The sequence below is a fragment of the Mytilus californianus genome, unplaced genomic scaffold (genome assembly GCF_021869535.1).
Source record: "Mytilus californianus isolate M0D057914Y unplaced genomic scaffold, xbMytCali1.0.p SCAF_7, whole genome shotgun sequence".
Taxonomy (NCBI): Eukaryota; Metazoa; Mollusca; class Bivalvia; order Mytilida; family Mytilidae; genus Mytilus; species Mytilus californianus.
This window is the reverse complement of record NW_026262723.1, coordinates 9,378,373-9,402,516: the sequence shown is the minus strand read 5'-3', so window position 1 is coordinate 9,402,516 and position 24,144 is coordinate 9,378,373. Positions and strand designations below refer to the sequence as shown.

At 32.7% G+C, this 24,144-nt stretch overlaps 1 protein-coding gene across 1 annotated transcript; it reads right to left on the bottom strand.

Annotated features, from left to right (window-relative positions):
- Window positions 1-235: 235 nt before the first annotated feature.
- On the bottom strand, window positions 236-10,123 carry LOC127708886 (uncharacterized). Its single transcript, XM_052214046.1, has 2 exons — window positions 10,040-10,123; window positions 236-2,431 (listed from the first exon to the last, which is right to left on the bottom strand). Exon 2 carries the CDS (start codon window positions 2,413-2,415, stop codon window positions 532-534), a length of 1,884 nt encoding a protein of 627 aa, XP_052070006.1. The 5' UTR covers window positions 2,416-2,431; window positions 10,040-10,123; the 3' UTR covers window positions 236-531.
- Window positions 10,124-24,144: the final 14,021 nt, after the last annotated feature.

The window sequence follows — 24,144 nt, the reverse complement described above, 5'->3', positions numbered from 1 at the left end:
TAATACTCATGTTACTGACATACTCTCAAAATGACTTTTTTTATGTAAGACATACATGTACTAAAAGTTCACATTGAAATCTAAATAATTTTTCCTACTTTTGGTATGTAATTGGCAAGATGGCAGATTAAAAATTAATGAGGCATTTCATTTAATAGCAATATACAAAACTTTCTTTTTCTTTTTTTTCTTTCTTTTTATTTTTGGACTTTGTTTTTTTTTTTTGGGGGGGGGGGGTGGGGGGGGAGGGTATTAAAAGGAGTGATTCCCATACAAAGTGAATGAATATCAACATCTCATGAGCATTTATTTTTTAAATTTGTAAACTCCGCGTCAGCACACATCAACATTTGGTATTGTCGGGGCGATAGCTAATTTGTATAAAAACAGTATACAAAATGTTCTGATAAATTACTCGTAACATTTAGTAAAATTGTTGTTTGAAACAAACTAATTCTATGTATACGTTTTGTAGAACTTTCACACTTATCAAATGTACTTTCAAAATTAAATGGAAACTAACTGAACTTTTCAACAAGGCCTTAACCAACCATCGAATGTAAAGATGTCTAATATCAATGCATCAATTTCAATTCCATATTTGTCAGTGTTTGACGCCACAACCTGCAGTTCATATTCCCCTTCATTAAGGAATAGCACGCTGTTTATTTTTTTACTTTCAATATCATTCCAGGCTGTTCCGTTTTTAGAATTTACAGTTGTCAATAAAGTTGCCATGGGAATGGACTGAAATTTTATAGAAATCTGATCAGCGGGTCCATCATTAGAAAATAAAACTGTTGTCATAGAAACTTTTACTCGACCAGTTACACATACCGAACGTTTTATGATGTCTCCTTGTTTCATATAAACAGTTCTGTTAGATGATGCATTTGATCTGAATCGAAGCCCCCGAGTACTTTCCAAAGGAAATTGTTCAGCTTCCATCAAAACACTTTGATGTTGTAGACATTCTATTCCTTGCAATATGTTGTTTCCAAAGTTAAAAGTAAATGACATAAAATCTAAATTGACTCCAGAAACGTCGGAATTTTCAACTACCACTGTCATAGTGTGTAGCCCTTTTGATAATTCGATGTTATTCTCTGGAAAAATGAATGTTGTCAAATTAGTCTTTTTAACTGAACCATTGCTTGTAAAACCAGGCGGTAACGTTGCAACAGTAGAAGGACCATTTATAGAAAATGTACCAGAAATGGATGTATCGGATTGTTCGTCGTGTGAATACGCAAGAGTACCAGTTGTGAAAGTAACTATTTTTGTTGCGTCTGCATAAACAGATAACTTATTAGATGTGCCACTGTCAGAATGAACAATTTTATCGATGCTTACATCAGTGTGCACGCGCAGACAAATATTCTTCTGAAGAAATTCTCCATTTTTAAGATTTATTGCATATTCTTTCGACGCTTCCCGTAGACGCATTCTTTCGCCACCTTTAAACGATTCTGCTTCGATCTGTTTGCTTGATACACACTTAAACGGGTCTTTATCAGGCAATAAGGTTTCAACACTAAAAGACATGTAATCCAACTCAACGCCGAAGCTATCGGCTGAAACAACAGAAATTTCCACGTCATGCATGCCCGAATCAAGTCTTATTCCTTTCCCTATTATACCACTGGTTCTGAAGTTGTTCCATTCGAGTCCATGACCAGAAACGGGCATAGTACTGAAAGAACCAATAATTTTGTCATCAATTTTGATAACTATTAAATCAGATTTTCCGTCATTTGAATAAAGCAATTCCTGGATATCAATAGTTATTGCGGTATCAATGCATATTTTGTATTTTACTGTTTGGCCTTGAAAAAGTAGTACAGACCTAGTAGTTGAAGCAGCAGACCGTCGCATGATATAACTAACATTAAAGTCTGAAAAGTCTTCAATTTCTATATGAACTTGTTTTCGATTTGGCAGACAGATCAAGTCTTCGGGTTTAGTGGTTTCGTGGCTTGAGAGTTCCAGATAATCAAGTTCAAATACAGCTTCCTCTGTTGTTTCGACCACAACAGTTAGAACATAACGGCCTTCGAACAGCAATATAGGGTGATCGATTGAATCGCTTGTTACAAATGAAAACGAATGGCTTGTTGTGGATGCGTTCAGTGACCATGCATGTTGACCATCAATTAATACTTTGACATTCGTACTGTTCCCAGTGTTAGAATATCTTAAGCTGATAAATAATTGCATCGGATTTTTGATACATATTTCGTATTGCAGGGCATCTTGATTGGTCATTTCAAGTGTTTTTCCATTCGATGCTGACGATCTTTCCTTTATTGCGATTGTTTTGGCCAGTGTGAAAAGTTCAGCTTCAATTTGCATCGTCAAAATGGATTTAAGCAAGTTCAATAACAAAATTACTACAACGTTCTTTTGAATCGACATGATACTGTGTTTTACCCTGTAATGACATAATGAATAAATTAAAACAAAATGAAAAAGTACGTTGACCCCAACCTCTTAAGTCCGTTGAGAGTAGAATGATTATTTAAATTTTGTGTCAATCTGATTAAAATACAAATACTGTGTCCAAGCTTCGCATGATCGGTATTTCAACCAGATTTAGTTTGTGTTCACTTTAAACAAGTCATGCTCAGTTATATTATGAGGTTAATTCGAAAGTTCATATCAAATATACACTGCGTAAATTAAACGTCATACTAAAAATAAAATTTTTAAGATATTAATTTCTTCCATTTTTATAATTAATTTTATAATTCTTTGGAATGCTTAAATTTATAACGTATAAAGGTTCATCAATTTGAAATTGAAGTATATTCCAAAAAACCAATTCAGTTTTTACAATAGAGATTTTGGAACATAGAAAATGATAATTATATTATGCCTTATACAAGTGAGAGGTCAGCTAGCTATAAAACCAGGTTTAATCCACCATTTTCTACATAAGGAACATTTAATGCCTGTACTAAGTCATGAATATGACAGTTGATTTCCAATCGTTTAATGTGTTAGAGCTTTTGATTTTGCCATTTGAAAAGGGATTTTCCGTTTTGAATTTTCCTTGGAGTTCGGTATATTTGTTAATTTTATTTTTTAGACTCGACGTGGTGATGATAGATCTGATAATTTAATATTATACAATAAATGAATAAACAATATTACAAGATGATGAAAAAAACACTTTATAAATCATCTCATCACAGTCCCAGTATGTTTATCCCTTCGCATTTTCAGTAGACCAGTTGATGAAATAAGAAACCTACTGTTTAATACAATTATGTGGAAATGTAGTGTAGAGAGTAGAACTGGCATGATTGCCAACATGACAGACCAATAATTTCCCTATATTGTTAACACCTTCTTCGTTAAACTTTGGGTTGGAAAGCAAAATATTGGGATTTGTGACCTAAGTTAAAAAAAAATCACTTATATGACAAATAAAAATCAATAAATTATAATTTAAAATAAAATGTTAAAGTAACTGATGTATCTTAAATCATTTTTGATTTACGATCATACTAAATTATAATTTTAAAATGATGTATCCGCTTTGTTTTTATATCAATGACAAATTGCTAGAATATCACTAAATGAGAAAGACATAATATTTGAATATGACACTTAACATAATAACTATAAATCATTTTTAAAATGTATCGGAATCTATTACACTTTTGTGTTGAGTAAAAAAATATGGCCACAAATTAAAAATAAGCTTTCATTTTGTAATATATTATACCAAAGAATTTGTACAATGTAAATGACATTTGGGAGAAAGACATTAAAATAAACATGTATTTTTCATTAAACAAATACCGTAATACATATTGTACACATAAATATATAATTAATTTCAAATCATGATGCATTCTCTTGAATCCGACTCATCTACATCCTCTTTATAGTCAAGGGATTATCAGAGGAGGGAGGACAAGAGGTTGTAGTGTCGTTACCCTTTTCTTGTGAAGGTGACGAATCTAAAGATTAAATGAATAAGTACAACGGCACCGAAAGGTAATTCCTCTCTGTTAAGAATGAATATGAACCACGAAAATTTAGGGCAATATGAACATGATGAATGTAACGTAGTCTCATGCCAATTTAATGTTCACTAATTTATTCTGGTAGATTCTAACAATCACATATTGCAGTTTTGTGTGGTCAAAAAGATTTGTTGACCTAGAGTTATCAACTACGTCTCAAAATGTTTTGGTCGCCATTGAAAATTTTAACAAAACTATGTATTGATCAAGAAAGTGACATAAATACAATAAGAGGACGACAATTTGATTGGGGGCTTGGGAAAAAGAATAACATGCATGATCCGGTTATAAATAGATGAATAAAAAAAATAGTTTTGTCCAAAATAGGATGGACATGAATATTGTGCTCTACGAATGCAGTAAATGATTGTGCACAAACCGGAATAAACAGGCCAACCTAGAAAAGGTGAACAATTATAAATATTAAGTCCTCGAAAATGTCTCCTGGACGATTCTCCGCATCCGCTGCACTGTTCAAATTGCGACTCTTACATTAATTTTAAGATACCGCTGAACTAAAAGTCCATTAACCTCTGATTTTTATTTTTTTTTTTTTTATTTTTTCATGTTTCAGAGTTTTCGAGTGTCTACCGTGTTCTCCGTGCCATTAATGATTTTATTTAAAAAAAACATGTTAACGTGTAGGTCAATGAGACATAAACCTATAGCTAACAACAATTAAAAAAAAGGCACCTACAAGGTCAACAAAGATATCGAGATTTAGGAAACACATATTTGTCAACAAGAAAACAACCCAACTACAATAAACTGAAAGGACATTTAACGGTCAACATATAGTCTTAAAAATTTGTTTAACCCCGCCACACATTTATGTGCCTGTATCTAGACAGGGACCCACTCAGTGGTTGACTTTTGACCTATCGTGAGTAATGTTGGTATTGATGATTGATATTTGATACATTAGATCTAGCCTTTCTTAAAATCTGTCAAGAGAACTGTTAGAACTGTCAGTAGAACTGTCGGAAGTTATTGTCAGGAGAAATGTCAGAAAACCTTTCAGGGGAATTGTCAGAAAAACTGTCAGAAAAACTGTCAGAAAAACTGTCAGGAGAACTGTCAGGAGAACTGTTCTTGAACAGCCTGATTACACATTTAGACCAGTTTTTGTCATTAGTTGTTAAAAACGTATTGTTAAATAAAAGGAAATAGCCAATATAAAAATATTTTTTGTTTGCTTTGAAAAATTCGGAATTGGAAAAAAGGGAGGGGCAGAAACCTATTTTTTGTAATAATATAAAGGTGCCAGGGATGACACATGGTAGCGTTTACCATCAATTAATGCAGATCCACTAATGGTAGTTGTGAATAAAAGGATTGTCAAACCGCTATAGTTATTTATAAATTAATGATGATTACATTGTACGAAGACAAAAATAAAGTGTTGAACTGTGAAAAGGGCGTAGCATCCTAATAATGCATACGTACATTGAACAAGTTATATCGGTCATTCAACTATGGTCGTAACTGCGGTTAGTTGTTTTTATTGTGCATGTCAATATATTGAATATTGGTCTGTTATAAAAGTTAAATGTCTATGTTTGTATTTGTTGTATTGCTTGTGAAGAGATCTAACGTGCAGTGGCGTAGCTAAGCCATTTTTAAGTGTACGCCCGAACTTCGGCGAGGGGTTTGAGGGTCCCCAGCGGGTACAGGGCAAGGGACCTCCCAGCAGGGGTCCGACGGAAGCAAACGATTTATTGAGAGCTACTATTTCTGTCACTAAAACTCATCAATAGCAACATAAATGTACTTTAAAGTCTAATTTCTTGATTTTTTTCATGTTTAATTTATTTAGTGTGTTGATTTGGAATCTAATGGCTAATAGTTGTTACTATGAAATATGTTTAAAAGAAGATTTGGGGTAAAACAATCAATCGACCAAATGTTCCTATGAAATATGTTTAAAAGAAGATTTGAGGTAAAACAATCAATCGACCAAAGATCCAAACCTTTCGAAATATAAAAAAAGCAAGTCTACATTTTCAATGGTGTCGTTCTTTTGATTATTATGACTTAATCTAGTTTTCTCCGCTTTTATGCGCAAATTTCGTTAATGGACAAGTACATGCAATAATAAATTTTCATAGATGGTCAGGTGTGATATAAACATACTCAAAGGGTTCCGAGGAATCCTGAGTTTCGCCTGGGATTGCTGCTGTCGGTTAAACTATAAAAAGTGAAACCATTTATCAGTCAAATACAGGATTTAAAAGAAATCAAACTTTTCTTTAAATGTTTTTCTTGATCTTGGAAGATAAGCTTCTGTCCAAGCTTCATAACAATCTATGAAAGTTTACAAATGTAGCAGGTGAAAAATATCAAATTCAAGACCATCTGTTAATTGCCCCCAAAAAATGGTAAAATACTGAAAAATGAAAAAAAATATAATTTTTAGACTGAAATAAAAGTTTTGAAATCATTTAAAAATAAAGGAATATATCTCCCCCATGCAAAGCTCTGATTCTTTGTCCGGAATTGGCTATACTTTAGGTACGTTTTATTTTGATCAGCTCTTCCAATGTTTTTATTAGGTTTTGGATTTTCAAATATTTCGGCCTCCAGCATCCCTGATGAGACATTAATTGTCGAAATGCGCATCTGGTGCAAAAAAAAAATCGTACAGTTGGTGTTAACATTTTAACATAAAATTCGATGAAGTTTTGACAAAGTAATTGATGCGTAACAAACAGTATCTACTTGTTAACTAATAAAAACAATGTTCTTTTGAGTAAAATGCGGAAAAATTAAAAGTAAATTTTCATAATTATGCTCTGGATACTCTTTTGATCATAAAAAAGTGTTTGTCTATATTCTGTAAAATTTCATAAAGGTTTTACAAATTTATTGATGTTTAAAAAAAAAATTAACCACAGACTGAACATAAATATTGACGACGCCAACGCCGATTACGGAATGTCTCGCAGGCTCGACAAAACTGCATATCGTATCTCAGCAGAAAATGAATTGCTTTAAACTATGGGAAAGGGAGGATAATTCACAGTAGATTCATATTTTGACAGAAAACGAACTTGCAAATAAATAATATGATACCATTTTTTATTAAAAAGTAAATTTCTTCCGACTGTTTTCTTCAATTACAAGTCAGTGGAGAAAGAACTACAAGGCTCATGTGCTTTTAGCCAGATTTTTTAATTTATTTAGATTAAAATATTTTTCTCCAAAATTCGTGTGTACGCCCGGGCGTTTTGACGTAAACGTAGCTACGCGTATGACGTGTATACGTATTTATACACCCCTGGCATTAGAGATCTAACGTGTATACGTATTTATACATCCCTGGCATTCATTTCATTAGTTTTAAGCGTTTCTGTTGCTTTTTTTTTCTCTCCTTTTCTATAATTATTTCATGTACGTTTCGGCAATAACCTGTATGAACCGATTGTAGATACTTCTTTGGGCACAATTGTACTCCTTTAATAGCAGACTCGATTCTGTGTGTATTGTTATGAATCCCAGTTTGGGGCCACACTCAGTGATATGTTTGCTTTAGATAATGATAATAATTTTCTAACTATACTTTTAACTATACTTAAGAAATGTACGCAAGGGAACTGACTTAAAATAAATTTAATAAAAACAACAACAATTGTTCTTTTCTAGATTTCGATATATAAAATCAGTTTCAAACCGGAACTTTATACCAAAATTTACGACAGAAGAGACGATTTTCGTTCTTTATTGTTATTTTTACGGTAATGCTCCTTGGGCTTTTCTTATGGTGTGTATATAGTGACGTAATAAATTCCAATGAACGTAATCTATGTATATGATGGATAAATCATGAAGTCATGGGTTACCACCAGCTACTTAACACCTCTACTAAATTCTTTCATTAATAAAAAGATTTGGTACGAAAGTTTGGCTGTACCTGAAGAAACCTATTACAAGCGGAGTATCACATCCTAATTTTTATTTTCTTTAAAAAAAAAACTGTCAATTTTGATACGATCCATGTAAACTTATTGGTCCTTCGAATAAACTTTTCTTAATGATTATATATATAAATCTAAAAATGTAGTAAGATCTTTGAATATCGTCTTTATCGGTACTACATGTAACATAAATTTTGTTGAAGTGAATTATAACGTAACTAAATATGTATTGTTATACACTTATGGACATTTATGGTCATACATTGCAGAAGGTCTAGCTTTTCTCAGACTTTTTATAACGTCTTTACACTTAACCCAATGGCTGTGTACTAAATGACATGTTAGTCTATTTAGTAGTTGATATTAACGGCTTTAAACTAGCTTTCAGTAACTGCAATATAAAAATAAGGAGATGTGGTATGATTGCCAATAAGACAACTATCCACAAAAGTTCAAATGAAGTGGATGTAAGCAATTATAATATAGGCAACCGTACGGCCTTCAACAATGAAAAAAACACCATACCGTATAGTCGGCTATAAAAGGCCCCGACATTAAAAATATGAAACTATTCAATTGAGAAAATTATCGGCCTAATTTATTACAAAACAATTTACGAAAAACAATATGACAGAAATGAACCAACGACAACCACTGAACTACAGGCTCCTGACTTGGGACAGGCACATCAAGAATGTGGTGGGGTTAAACATTTTTTTGAGCACTCAACCCTCCCCTAACCAGTTATGCAACAACACAACATATTAAGAACAAACTATAAAAATCAGTTGAAAAGGGGTTAACTCATCAGATCGATACAAAGCAGGAAAAAAATCTAACAAAAATACAGACTGGAAGTAGCAGGGTATTTATACATTCCCAACAACAAAAGAGACACAAAATACAGATCTGAAAGTACTTGCAGTTACTGACAGCTAGTTTAAAGCCAATAACAACTAATAAAAGAAATCATGTATGTTAGACTAAAAATATCAATCAGCACACATCCAACATCCTATGGATTTAGTGTACAGAAGTCATTAACAGTCAGAGAAAACACGACCTTGTGCATATGCCAAAATATATAGGTTTCGACAGATTGTAGTACCGTGAAAGTGGATATGTGTATATAACAATAATATTAAGTATGGTTCTAATTTACTGATAACAAAATCAATATTTATAGCAATAAACACAATATTTAAAGATCTAAGTGTAGTGTTGAATTGGTAACCTTTTAGAATGAATTTGTTAAAAGGATTGATAAGTTTACCAGGTTTACTATTAAATCGGTACTTCGTTTTTTTTTGGTAGGCTTCGTACCGATTTAATGAGCCCTGGTTATGTTGTGCTGTGTACCACTATCCAACGTTAAGGCCAGAAAGGGGGAATTTTGGGAGAGGACTGACCGCTCATAAACATGTAAACTCCTTCACATTTGTGATTGGCCTTTCTCAAATCAAGTCAGGAGCAAGTAATTCAGTATTTGTCGTTGATTGCTGTCTCTGATATTAGTTTTCGTTCACAATTTTTTAAAAATAAATCAGACCGTTAGTTTTCTTATTGAACTGTTTTGCATTTTGTCACGCCGGAGCCTCTTATAGCTAACTACGGCATCGGTTTTACTCATTGTTGAAAGCAGTACGTTGATCTATAATTGTTTCATTGGCAATCGTGCCACATCTCTTTATTTAACAAACCTTTAATAAGTTGTCCTTTTAATAATTGTAAAAATTATCGAGAAACTAAGGTTTCAACTACCTCAGTCCAAGTTGACCTTAGAAGGATTCCGCTATTGTATTGTGTTATCCTTTTGGGCCATATAGCTCTCAACTGTTTCATTTCTTATTCGTCCTAGGTTTTCAAATATCCAGCCTAGAGTGTTCCTGATAAAGATAAATCCACAAAAAACGCCTCGGACGAATGAAATTTATAAAGTTTTGTTTTCATTTTCATGTAGAACTCAGCAAGGCAATACAATTCTTAAAATTACAAACTACCAATGAAGTGAGGTCAAACATTTTGCATAAAAATATATCAAAATCGTGACGCAAAAATTCTTAATATAAAATTTCTGTAGATCAAACCTACCTTACAACGTCTCTCGTTACAATTTGTTTACTGGTAATTAACGACAATACTTATACACTTATTTCCTGTTCATAACATTAATTGATGACCATTAATAAAGTGTTCCGTGTAATGATGCATCGATTAGAAACTAAATGTCAAATTATTTTTCATTCGTCATTTCAATTCTTTAATTGTTTTACAGGATAAATCTTGTCATATTTTTTTTTTCTCCTTCTGTTGCCACACCTAACACAGTCAATACAAAACAACGTAAGTATATATACAACGTTTAAATATACCACTGTAATGTTGTTTTCTGAGGTGTGGTTGCACTTTGTTGATAAAGTACATTCGAACGAGTAATACAATTTTAAGATTTATTGATCGATATTCTAACGAGCACGATAGTTACATATATGAATAAGGAGATGTGGTATGAATAAAAATGAGAACATCGCCCATCAGAGACCGACGGGCGAGAATATAAACGACTATAGGTCATCGCACTGTCTTTATTCAACAATAATAAAAACTCAAACCGTATTGTAAACTATAAAAGGCCCAGGCATATCAAAATATGTGAAAAAAATTAATACAGAAAACTAGAAGCATGATTTAAACTAAAACAATAAACGAAAAACAAATTTAATATGGAAAACAGCAATCAACGATAACAAAACTGAATAACTAGTCCTTGACATGGAAAAGGCACATACAATCGGGAGGGGTTAACTTTTTTTTAAGCGCTAAACCACCATTTCCATCCCCTAATCTGTTGAAGTAGTGTAACAGCTCAACATTAGAACAAACTGTAAAACTCATTTGAAAAGTGTTCGACTCATCAGATCCTCCAGTATGAGGAAGATTAAGCGTTACTACCTTTTTTCATTCAAAAGATCATAGTAAGATCGATGTATTTTAATATTTCAGCACAGACGAATAACATTTAATTACCTATATATGGATTAAATTGGCTAAAACAAAATTATTCTAAGATTTTATTTTGCTATGCAAATAATAGATATAAGAGGATGTGGTATGAGTGCCAATGAGACAACTCTCCATCCAAGTCAAAATTTATAAAAGTAAACCATTATAGGTCAAAGTACGGTCTTCAACACAAAGCCTTGGCTCACACCGAACAGCAAGCTATAAAGGGCTCCAAAAATTACTAGTGTAAAACCATTCAAACGGGAAAACCAACGGTCTAATCTATATAAAAAACGAGAAACGAGAAACACTTATCACGGAACCACATCAACAAACGACATAAGCATTGTTTGCATGCGCAAAACAGTAAAAATAAAACACAGGAAACTGAAAAATACCTAAAAAAAAACTCTAGTGATCAAAGGCGGTAAAAATATTGTGATTTGTGTCAAAGAGTGAGATTTTGACATCCCTCGGAGTATACAGATCCAAAGGGGGATTTCAAATTTTATAAATGACAAATCGGAAGTCTCCCTACTAAATCTAGTACGTTGGCTGACATGATGTTAAAATGTAAGATTGAACAAGTTTTAATGTTTTCCTGAGATAAAAACTCGTTCAATCTTTAAAGTTACATCGAAAAAGAGTTTGCTGGAGTACACTATCATAATCATTATTAAGGTTCAATAGAATTTTCAAACGCATTTTAAATGACATCACATGTTGAAACGATGTGGGCATACAACAAATATTAGATAACGTAATATAAAAACCACTAAATTTTTGAAGAAAAAACAACGATATTTTTCTTTTAACTGTTGATGTGGGAGTGTAAAGTACAGCTTCATTTCATTAAATATTGTGGCTAATAGCTATTTTCCAAGAATTAGATATATCGTCAATTTGGTAGAAAATAGGTAAATCGTTTTCGGTTTCAAAGTGATAAATGAAATATTTAAAATGTCAGAGACAGTTACGAGGAAAATTAATGAGTTTATATCGTTTCAGGAGAAGGGTTTAGAGAGTGTACTGAAATTTTTTCATCAAAAATAGAAATTTTATTTTCAATTTTTTATTAGCATTGAATTTCATTTGACACTTTTATTAGTGATTTTCTCTTCTTCCCTTTGGATATGATCAAACTAAGTTACCATTCCTGAATTATACAATGTATTCTATTATAAACACTGGACACTTTTAATTTGCAAAACACTCATTTGCAAATCCGCCGCCGCCTCTCCTTAGAGCTACAGTGTCGTGTATATAACCAAAATGTGCGGAATTACATGGGATTCAATAAATTCATTGCTTTTCTGCTGTCATTATTATATATATTTTTTTATTTAATTTAGAAAAACATGGGATTTTCAATATCCCATGGGATATGGCAAATCCCATGGGATTGACCATTATCCCATGGGATTTTGGTTAAATCCCATAGGATTTTTTTGGGTCCCATGGGATAATTGTAGTCCCATGGGATATTTGTTGTCCTATGGGACAAAAAAAATCCCATGGGACTATAATTATCCCATGGGATTTTTAATATCCCATGGGACAAAATAAAATCCAATTAATCCTATGGGATTCAAATTATAAATATACAGTAATGTGTATGTTACAATGAATTCTGTTTGGTAGTAAATTGTTTTAAGATGAATCTTTTTAGTTGAATATCTTTTTTTCCTTGGAAATGTTAATGCAATCATATTGTTCTATAATTGTTCAAAACTAAACTTTTAAACAACAAAGCAGATAATGTAAGTATCAATATATGTTTATTTATGAATTCTAGAATACTTTTTTGAACACACAATTTTTTCCCATTTGGAATCAATGAAAACTCTATTATTAGGCTTAACATACTAGTAGCTTTTTACATAAATCTAATTTTTTTTCAGGATATCCCTCCATCCAAAAAATTAATAGTTTCTTATCATCCAGCATTGTGTGATCTTAATGTATAGTCCACTTTTTTGGCCATTCAGCACAGAACATTGTCATTATTGTAGTTTTAATATCTTTAGATATTTAATAGAACTTCGTTTCATTGACTGAGTGATGAAAATAATAACTGATCTGACATTTGTCTTTGAATTTATTCTGGTCTTGTTTCTGTGTTTTCTCCTTTTATTCTATGTGATGAATTTCAATCCTTCTGAAAAAGAACCAATAAAATCCAAAGTTATGCATTATAAAAAATTGTTTGCATACATGTAGCAATAACATATGATTTTCAATAAAAATAGCTATGCGGTATGGATTTTACTGATTGTTGAAGGTTGTCCAGTGTCATCAGTTGCTAACCTCCTACATCCTTTGGTCTCTGATGGAGAGTTGTCAAATTAGCAATATACCACATCTTCCTTTTCTAATATTATATAACAATCAATTTATGTATTCTTCTTTATAACATTTGGGTATTTTCCCCAGTTATATATATATATATATATATATATATAGATCAATGTTAAAACTTTAGGCAATTACAATAACATTCCATTTTTCACAAGAATTTGCAATATATTATACAAAACGCCAACAATAGAAACAGCACTTCTTTAAGCTTCTGAAGTTCTGAAAGAGTTCCACTTGTGTTTTATTTCAATGAGAAAATACCTTGAACTCTTTTGACATGTTGGAAATTATAACATTGATACAAAAAATTATATTGTTTTTTTTTCTTATTTTTGTGTTGTTCGGTTGCTGTCTCATTTTTATATATGGTTATACATATATTCTAAATCTTCTTTTTGTTAACACTTAATTATTAATAGTAAAAATGGGATATTTTTTATTTTGATAATCTCAAAACATTATTATTCTATCAAATAACTTATTTCCAAGTTCACAAAACACCAATGTGTCAGATATTAATTTTAAGACGTGTATAAACATGATCAACAAGCAGTTGACAGGATGTCATGCAAAAATCTCACTAATATTAAACTTTCACAAAAACTCCATACTCAGCGAGTACTATTAAAGTTCTTAGTACAGGACAAATTCCTAGTACAGGACACCATGCCTGGCAAACACTAGCATGTGTCAATGTCTAGTCAATCATGTAATCAGGCTCAAAATCTTAGTTTGGCACTGAATTTAAAAGTTCACTACATAATGAACATGTGTATGAAATTCAACTTCATGGTAAGCTATGTACCTTAACCTAAAACTTTAACCTAAGAATGTACTATAATTTCACATTATGACATTTCTATGTTCAGTGATCCATAAAATCAGGGTAAAAACAGTAAATATGGTGTATAATGTATAAACAAGAGTGCACACGCTGAAATGTTGCGCCTTCTTTACTAATCATTGATATCATGTTGATAGTCCTAAATATAAAGCTTTACTACAACTATCACATAAACTCAACATGATCCAAGAAAATGAATTCAAGGTCATATAAACCCGACAAGAAATACATGTACACCTTACAATCATTCAATATACTAAATACAGTTGACCTATTGCTTATAGTTTCTAAGAAGCAGACTTAAACAAGAAAACTAAACATTGACCAATGAACCATGGAAATGAGGTGAAAATCTGATGAACCATGCCAGGCAGACATGTACAGCTTACAATCCTTCCATACAACACATATAGTTGACCTATTGCTTATAGATTAAGAAAAACAGACCAAAACACAAAACCTTAACACTGAGCAATGAACCGTGAAAATGTCAAATAAAACCTGCGAGACTGACATGTACATCATAAAATGTTTCCATACACCAAATATAGTTGACCTATTGCATTTAGTAATAGAAAAAAAGACCAAAACTCAAAAAATTAACTTAGACTACTGAACCATTAAAATGAGGTCAAGGTCAGATGACACCTGCCAGCTAGACATGTACACCTTACAATCATTCCATACACCAAATATAGCAGACCTATTGCATACAGTATAAGAAAAACAGACCAAAACACAAAAACTTACCTATAACCACTGAACCATGAAAATGAGGTCAAGGTCAGATGACACCTGCCAGAAGATGTGGTATGATTGCCAATGAGACATCTCTCCACAACAGACCAAATGACACAGAAATTAACAACTATAGGTCACTGTACGGCCTTCAACAATGAGCAAAGCCCATACCGCACAGTCAGCTATAAAAGGCCCAGAAATGACAATGTAAAACAATTCAAACGAGAAAACTAACGGCCTAATTTATGTACAAAAAATGAAACGAAAAACAAATATGTAACACATAAACAAACGACAACCACTGAATTACAGGCTCCTGACTTGGGACAGGCACATACATATAGAATGTGGCGGGGTTAAACATGTAAGCGGGATCCCAACCCTCCTCCTAACCTGGGACAGTGGTGTAAAAGTACAACATAAGAACGAACTATAATAAAATGCTTTGCTGAGCGCAGCCTGATACGACCGCAGAGGTCGATCCCTGAACAGTTGGGGCAATTTGGACACAATATTCAAGCTTGATACTGTCTGAATTTGGATTGTGATCAAATTTTTGACATAATATAGGTTTCTGACACAAAATAAATGTGGTCAAAGATCTTAAAAATCTATTGCGCAATACTTTCAATTGAAGATTTCTTCTTGAAACTTTTCAAAAAATTTGAAATTTCAAAAATATTGAAGAAAAAAAATTGGGAAAAAAAATCCTCGACCCCTTGGAGTAATTACCCCCAAACTCAATCCAAGCCTTTCCTTTGAGGTATGGAACCTTGTAGTACAATTTTAGAGAGATCCATACACTTAAACACAAGTTATTGTCTAGAAACTAGAAAAATGCTTGTTTTTGGCCCCTTTTTGCCCCTAATTCCTGCATGTTTGGGGCAATTACCCCCAAACTCAATCCCAGCCTTCCCTTTGTGATATGAAACCTTATGGTACAATTTCAGTGAGATCCATACACTTACACACAAGTTATTGTCCGGAAACTACAAAAATGCTTCTTTTTAGCCCCTTTTTGGCCCCTAATTCCTAAACTGTTAGTACCATAACCCCCAAAACTAATCACAACTTTCCTTTTGTGGTATTGAATCTTCTTGTTAAATTTCATAGAGATCCATTCACTGAAACTAAAGTTATTGGCAGGAAACCAAATGTGTCTTCGGATGACGATGACGCAGACGACGACGACGACAACATCATAGCATTATACGAACCCAAAAAAAATGTTTGCGGTCATATAAAAATCAGTTGAAAGAGGCTTAACTCATCAGATAGATAAAAATACTACAAATACAAGTGGACGTGGCCGGGTACTTGTACATCCAAACAACAAAAAGACACTAAGTACAGATCTGAGAGTACTCGCAGTTACTGACAGCTAGTTCAAAACCACTAACAACTAAAAAAAAATCATGCATCTAAGACTGTTCTTGTTTACTGATCCATGAAATGAGGTCTAGGTCAAGTGAAAACTCTCTGAAGAGCATGAGGACCTTGCAAGGTACGCACATACCAAATATAGTTATCCTATTACTCATAATAAGAGAGAAATTAACATTACAAAAAATCTGAACTTTTTCTTCAAGTAGTCACTGAACCATGAAAATGAGGTCAAGGACAATGGACATGTGACAGACAGAATTCGTATCATGAGGCATCTATATACAAAGTATGAAGCATCCAGGTCTTCCACCTTCTAAAATATAAAGCTTTTAGGAAGTTAGCTAATGCCACCGCTGGATCACTATCCCTATGTCGAGCTTTCTGCGACAAAAATACATGAACATTTTAAAGTACTAAATTTTGAGTATATACATGTAAAACCACAAGTTACTAACTGAAGTTCATGGTGAACTGTAACCAAAAACTTTAAGTGAATACAATTTAGAGAAAGACAGATGAATGCACAAACACTATCAAAACAGAGCATAAAACTTACCGAACAAGATGTTTTACATTTATTCTTCAGAAGCAGGAAAATTGAAGTGTTTCTTTTCTTTCTCTGCCCTCCATGATATAAACTTCAAATTCATTCATGCAAAATATGAAAATCTGCAAAAGTAGGACCTTGTATCTCAGCTTATCCACATTTTGAATTTTGAACTGCATTGTTCTTTTCATTTTGCTGGCAACCTAAACATGAAAAAAATGATAAACACATAATTCTGGATAAACTTCGTGTATTTATTTTTGTTGGTACAAACAATTTTTTCCAACTTTAAACGAAAACATCATCATTAGAAAGGACGTCATACTAACCTTCCGAAATATTTAAACAAACCAAAATTAATACTTGATTAAGATCTTGTCATAAATGTATAGCATGGATACCTCTTATTTTTGAAGACCATATGTCTATTGCATACTTATATTCCTTTGTACAAGAGTATGCATATTAATATTAAAGATTGATTCTGAGGACTTAAAATTAAAGACGTAGTGCCATTATCCCCTGAATTCATTACACTATACAATGCCATAAGGCTACTCCAAGTTGTATGCCAATCTTTAACATGTTTAATTAGCATGATTAATTTAAGTTTCATAACTCCATGTGTACACTTTGAGAATCTTACAATACTTTTTATTCTGATTTTCAGAACTTATTGTGAGGTTTTTATTAATGCGACTGAGAGCTGTATTGCATTCTTATATCTAATACATATTTATGAGCTGAAGACTACCTCCGGGTGCGTGACTTTCTCGCCGCGTTGAAGACCCGTAAGTGGCCTTCCGCTGTTGTCTGCTCTTTGGTTGGGTTGTTGTCTCTTTGACATATTCCCTATTTCCATTTTCAATTTTATGTATGCAGATTTTTCTTAAATCACAATAATCAATCTCACATTTTTGTCCATTATTCAAAATTAGCAAAAATTAATGCACACAAAAATTAACATTGTTAAAGCTTTTTTTTTAAATTCAAAACAGTTGCCCAAAACCATTAAATTCCTTGTTTGATTTATTTTATATTATTCAAAGCCTTTTATAGCTAGCTAGATGGTATAGCTTTTGCTCATTGTTGCATTTATATTGTTACCTATACCTAACTTGTGCATCATTTGGTCTCTGTTGGGGATAGGCCTACTGAAGAAGGTTCAACTTGGAATTTGCCGGATAATGAGTATTTATCCAAAAATGTAGAAGAAAGATATTCATAACCAAAACCAAAATTATGCTGAAATTAAAGATGTAAATTGTCTGTAACATGTTGTTTCATTTTTATTAGTGAGGTACTGGTGACCTGACAAAATTTATAAACATGAACTTTTGAGCTATAGGAGTTACCCTACTGGAGTTTGGATCTAGGCCCATTCGCCCTGATTCACATTCAACCTTAATTACTTGTTAGCCTGAATAAGTTAATATCTGTTTGCCCTGGGTCCATCCGCCCTGATTTTAAATTTTATTTTGTTATCTTGATGTATAATGTTTATTTTTGAATAGAGTATGGTAAAGTTTGTAGAAATTTTGCTCAATATTTATATTGTATTGCTACTACCAGATAAATTACATTATTTTCCTTTGATTTGTACTATAGAATACAGGTATAAAATTTTTAATATAATACAACTGAAGACGATTTTACAGTGGCGGATCCAGAAATTTTCATAAGTGATTGCCTAAGAGGGGGCCGGCTCCTGTCATGCTTCAGTGATTCCCTATATAATCAACCAAATTTTTTCAAGAAAAGGGGGCCCCAAACTCGTGTCCCCCCCCCCTCCCCCACTTAATCGGCCTCTCCTTTAAAAAACAACTGAAAACCATTATAAACTGCATGTATTTATCTTAATTGAAAACAATTTCTTGAGTTTCTCATTTAGCGGATCCAGAACTTTTCATAAGGGAGGGCCGGCTCCAGTCATGCTTTAGTGATTCCCTAAATAATCAACCAAATTTTTCCAAAGAAAGGGGGGCCCGGGCCCCCAACCTCCCCCCCTGGATCAGCCTATGATATATGTGTTTATATATCTCTCTGATATCCCATTTCAAATCAAATGTGTATTAATAAAACTTTACACTAGAAAAGTAAGGGATAGTTACTCATTTGGGAAACTTTCAAATTCACAGCATGCCGGTGCCCGTGTTTTCATCACCCTCGTTGTATTGCGGAATAACGATGTAGGCAAATTGAGAAAAACATCATGTCTGTGGTTGATAGTAGTGTGTGTGCATTAATTTTCTATACCTTCTTATTTAATATTTTTCCAATTTTGAGTACTGACGGCATGTGTTGTAACGTATATAGTGTACCAATGTCTTAAGACCAATGTGCTATTTACAAGTGCGATCGAGGAATGCAGGGGAAAGAAACTTATCAATTATGTTTATTCTTAAGACAAAAATGAGCCGCCGTAAAATGAACCGTGTCGAGGAGGTTACTGACACGTAATAGGGCAGAGACATATATACACATATGTGTATATATGTCTCTGTAATAGGGTCATCTCTCGAGAACATTAACTAGTACATTGATAATTTACTATGCAGTCAGTATCCCGAAAAAAAACGTATGGATGCAAAACGCTTCAGTAGTGGTTTCGGCTGACTACTAATACGTGCACTTTGTCTCAAAATATCCCGGCAGCGTTAAAGTTGGTCAGGATCTTGGGAAGGGGGGGGGGGTCTTCTTTTTCTGTGTTCTTTATTTTTTTTAGCTATATTTCTACAAACTTACACTTTTTGATCATTACTCTCTTTCCTCATATTTTAGCATTTCATTATTCTTTAATCTTTATTGTTTGCCCGTTATTCTCTATTCTGTTAACCCCCATCCATACCCTCTTATGTGGACTTAAGCTTTCGGTAGTTTATTTTATCCTATTTCTGTCTATGTGAATGTAAATACTTTATTTATCACAAAACAAAAACTTACTAAATATTTTTTTATGAAGTCCTCACCAGTTGCGGATCCAAAAAATGTCATAAGGAGGCACTTACTGTCATGCATAAAGAGGGGGCCCGCTTCAGTGATTCTCTAAATAATCAACCAATTTTTTCCAAAAAAGGGACGGGCCCCCATGTCCTCACTTACATCCACCTCTACCCCTTCCCACTTCGTATCATTGAATTCAGATTCAAGATCTCTCTGATTAAAGTAAGTAAGTAAGTCACATTTGCTTATATCAGGTTTTTGAATTGAACTGGCGAATAGTTGTTTCATTACCAATCATACCACATCTCCTTATTTTTTATATATACGAAAGCTTTATTCCAATTTTTAGGTGTATTGATGAATGTATAAAGATGCAGCAACTGTGTAGATACATTTTAACATACAGCACAAGAGATGCAGATTATATAAAACTTATAAGTCGAAGACATACTGACAACGCCATGGCAAAAACTTAAAAACGACCAAATGACGTACAACAGTCTATAAAACTTAACTATAGCATACAAAACGCAAACATTTAAAATACATAAGAAGCACCCAGACAGTCAAATAGAAATTTAAAGAATAAATAATTTGTAAAGATTTTCAACTAGGCCTACAGCTATATTTTCTTATCATCTAACAGTAAACATAGTTTCTGGTACTATGTGATAAGTCATTTTTTTCATGCAGACCCAGTTTCATTGATACCTTGAACTTAAAGTGGTTTTATGCATATCAGCCCAGATTGTGTGTGTAATTTTATTAAACAATTCAACAATACACGTTCTAAACAGGTTAAATTCAATTTACAAATTTACAAATTCAGATCTACTGGCATTCAACACCCAATTACTTACTTGCTGTATATTGTCAATCCCTCAACATCGTGAATACGCCATGCGAGGTGTTGGCTATGTTTGATACAGGGTGGCGGCTTCGAAGCGTAGAAAAAAATCCAGGTAAATGAAAGTGTAAAATTTTGTTGTTGAAAATTTTAAGTACTAAATTCCTAAATTTGTACTTAACTCCGTTCTACGGGTAACATGGTTGTTTGATATGAAAATAGGATAAAAAGCATCCCGAAAAATTATCACATTATAAGTATTCGTAAATGGATATGAAAAAACTTAACAAGGAATAAGTATCGGTAAACGGACAGAAAGTCGCAGTACAAAAGTTTAAATTAATTATTTTACAATTGTTTAAATATATGAGAGAAAGTTCTTGACGAATTGACTTTATCAGAGACTTTTTATATGTCTCTGACTTTATTTATAGATGGTTTTTAGTTGAGGAAATGATTAATTCGCTTTCAAATAGTTTTTTTTTATCATTAACTTATAAAAAGGAGACATTTTTGACAGCATGAAGCCAGTTAATTACCAAACCACTTTGGCAGATTGTTTTCTTAACAATCATTGTTCAATATTAATATTCAAAAATAAATTTTGTTTACAAGTCCGTTTCCTTTTAAAAATGTTTCAGAAAAATACTGAAACGTTTTTAAAATTAAGTTTATTCAAAGAAAAAAATATCCCAAAACTAAATCGTGACTCAAAATTTCCTAATGAAATTGTTAGATTCCGAATATTTAGGAGAAGATTGTATTTGTACTTTATGTAATGGTGGTGATATTGGAGACGCGATTCATTATATTATAGCAAGAATTTATACAAATCCTTGATTATAGAATGTTCGGCAATAGACGAAAGTAGACAAACCCTATTTAAACGGGGTTTTGATCTCCAAGGACCCCACATTTTCATCGAATAAGATCTATATTTTTTAACGTTTTCAAATGAAATAACTTGAATTGAAAATTTCCCGACTATGTGAAGATTTCTTATATTTCTAAATGGCTTCAATTATTACATACAAAACGAAAAAAATAACTTTTTTTTGTAAAAACAATAATCATGTATTATTATAATTTTTCCAAGGAAACGCTTTCTTTTTTATAACCATCACCAATCAGTCCTAATTATTAAAGATCAAACGACCTAATCAAAATGATGATTGGTATTGAATATGATCATCGGTTATGCATGACGTATCCCAAATAACTTCTTTAATGTTGGTTTGATTTTATCAAAACCAAAATTATAAGATCAATAAACAGCATGCGCCATGAGCGCATGAAACGCCCGTCGTCTTGTGTGTGGATTTTTATGCAATAAGCATAAATAGTTTCTGACATACGGCGTGACATGCGAAAACCCCCTTTTTTTTTACAAAAAACTCAATATCTCTAAAATAAAACAACGCTCACTAAAACCAGAAGTCCATTACTAGACGTAAAACATATATACATGTCCTGAGTGACTTTTTATGTCCTGTCTGCACTCAGGAGATCCTGAGCGGTTTTTAGACGTACCGTTAATTTATAGGCATATATTTGAAGCTGTTCTTAATTATGTACATTATCTATAGGTATACATGTATCAGACAAAAAACTTTCCAAAGAACTTAGTTCTAGTTATCTTAGGTCCTAGTCACAGGCACTTGTCTCAGAAAAAAAATGTCCTATATACTTTTAATGTTATATTAAGGTATATAGGAAACAAAATTCTGAGACAAGTGCCTGTGGTCCTAGTGTGAAATAAATCAACTGGGAATTGGCCATTTTAAACACAACTATATTCACGTTTTCTCAAGGGTTTGTACATGTAAAGTGAAATTATGTTTACTAAATGCGTAGTTACATAAGTTTATTTGCTACTTTTTTCTTCTTTATTTTATATAAATGATTTTTTTTTTGAATTTTAACATTTTTTTCTACGAAAAATTTGTAGTGTTGCAATAGGGAATGGACACAGATACTTAACTACATGCATTTAACGAAAGAAATTTTGTGTAATGTCATCAATCTGTATTACACATAGACAGGATGTTCTCTAGATAACTATGGTATTTCTAATACGTTATACACACCCCAGGGTACACGCACTGTCGTAATGGAAAATTACTGCATGCTTTAATTACCTGTAATCAGCCATGTAACAAATCAGTTGACTGACCATGTCATTACAGTTTAAAAAGTTTTTCCTCAGATCAAAACGGAATATTCATTTTAACTTTAAAATTTAAAACTTTAAAAGTATACTTTGACATAATTATGAAGTAAAAGAATTTAACAATTGACTAATCGGATTTTTCCAAAGATTAAGATACAATTATATTTATTATTCTGGGACTGACAGATATATCACAGGCACTTGTCTCAGAATTTTATTTCCTATATACCTTTATTAAAGTATATAGGATTTTTTTATGAGACAAGTGCCTGTGAGACATAAACATGCATAAGTCCCAGACATATATAATTGTAAATCAAAATGATTTACCTAATTACTGGGAAATAATATAATGTTTCAGCTATGTTGATGTCACAAATACACATGAATTATTTGATGATGCATGCTGAATTATTTGATGATGCATGCTGGAATTTCTTATCTAAATGCATGACGGTGACCACAGACATATATATATATATATATATATACATTTACTAATTCTATAATTTCTTGAGAAAAAAAAATCAGGAGGGGAGTCAGAGGGAAGTGAAACAAACATTTTAAGCTTTTATTAAAAATTGTTGGGAAGACAATAAAATACGACACTGAGTTTTGAAAACAAAGTTTATGATTGGTCTTGGTTTTTTTTTAATAAAGATGCCCCCTTTTTAGCCACACCGACGAATGGAGAATTCCAAATAGGGGGGGGGGGGGGGGGGGGGGGTGCGCTTCAATATTTGATAGGGGTGTCGCTGGGGTTCTGTTACCCCACCCTTTTCATATAATTTAGATCTTAAAAATGTATACCTTTTCATATATTGCGTGGGTAAAATTGTAACCTTTTCCCATATTGATTGGGTTTCGTGGGGTGTGTTGGAAAAGTGGAATATTTAAGGCTAAGATTCTGTGTGTAATGTTTACCTACGGCAAGACTTTCGGCTGTGAAAAAATGACAGGGCTTTTCATATACAAGTAATTGGAACTTTATCGACCTTATCATATATTTCTGATAGTTTTCCCCTGCACCTATTCCCATATTTTCAAGCAGGAAAAAGTGACCTTTTCCAGCGGCACGTCCTATCATCTTGTATATAGGAAGTGCCCCCCCCCCCCCCTCGAGTAAAATACACAAATGTATAATACCTTAATTCAGGAGCACAGTCTCTCTTTACCGTAAATAACTTCGAGATTAATATGTAAGTTTACTTTGCTAATCGATGTTCCTGTAATTCAGATTTATATTTATTTGTGAGACCCCCGTCACTATTTATATTCACTCAAAGTAAGGGGTTCTCCGTTACTGGGAAAATCTTATCTGATTCAGGATCAATTTATCGGTTACACTCCCCTATCA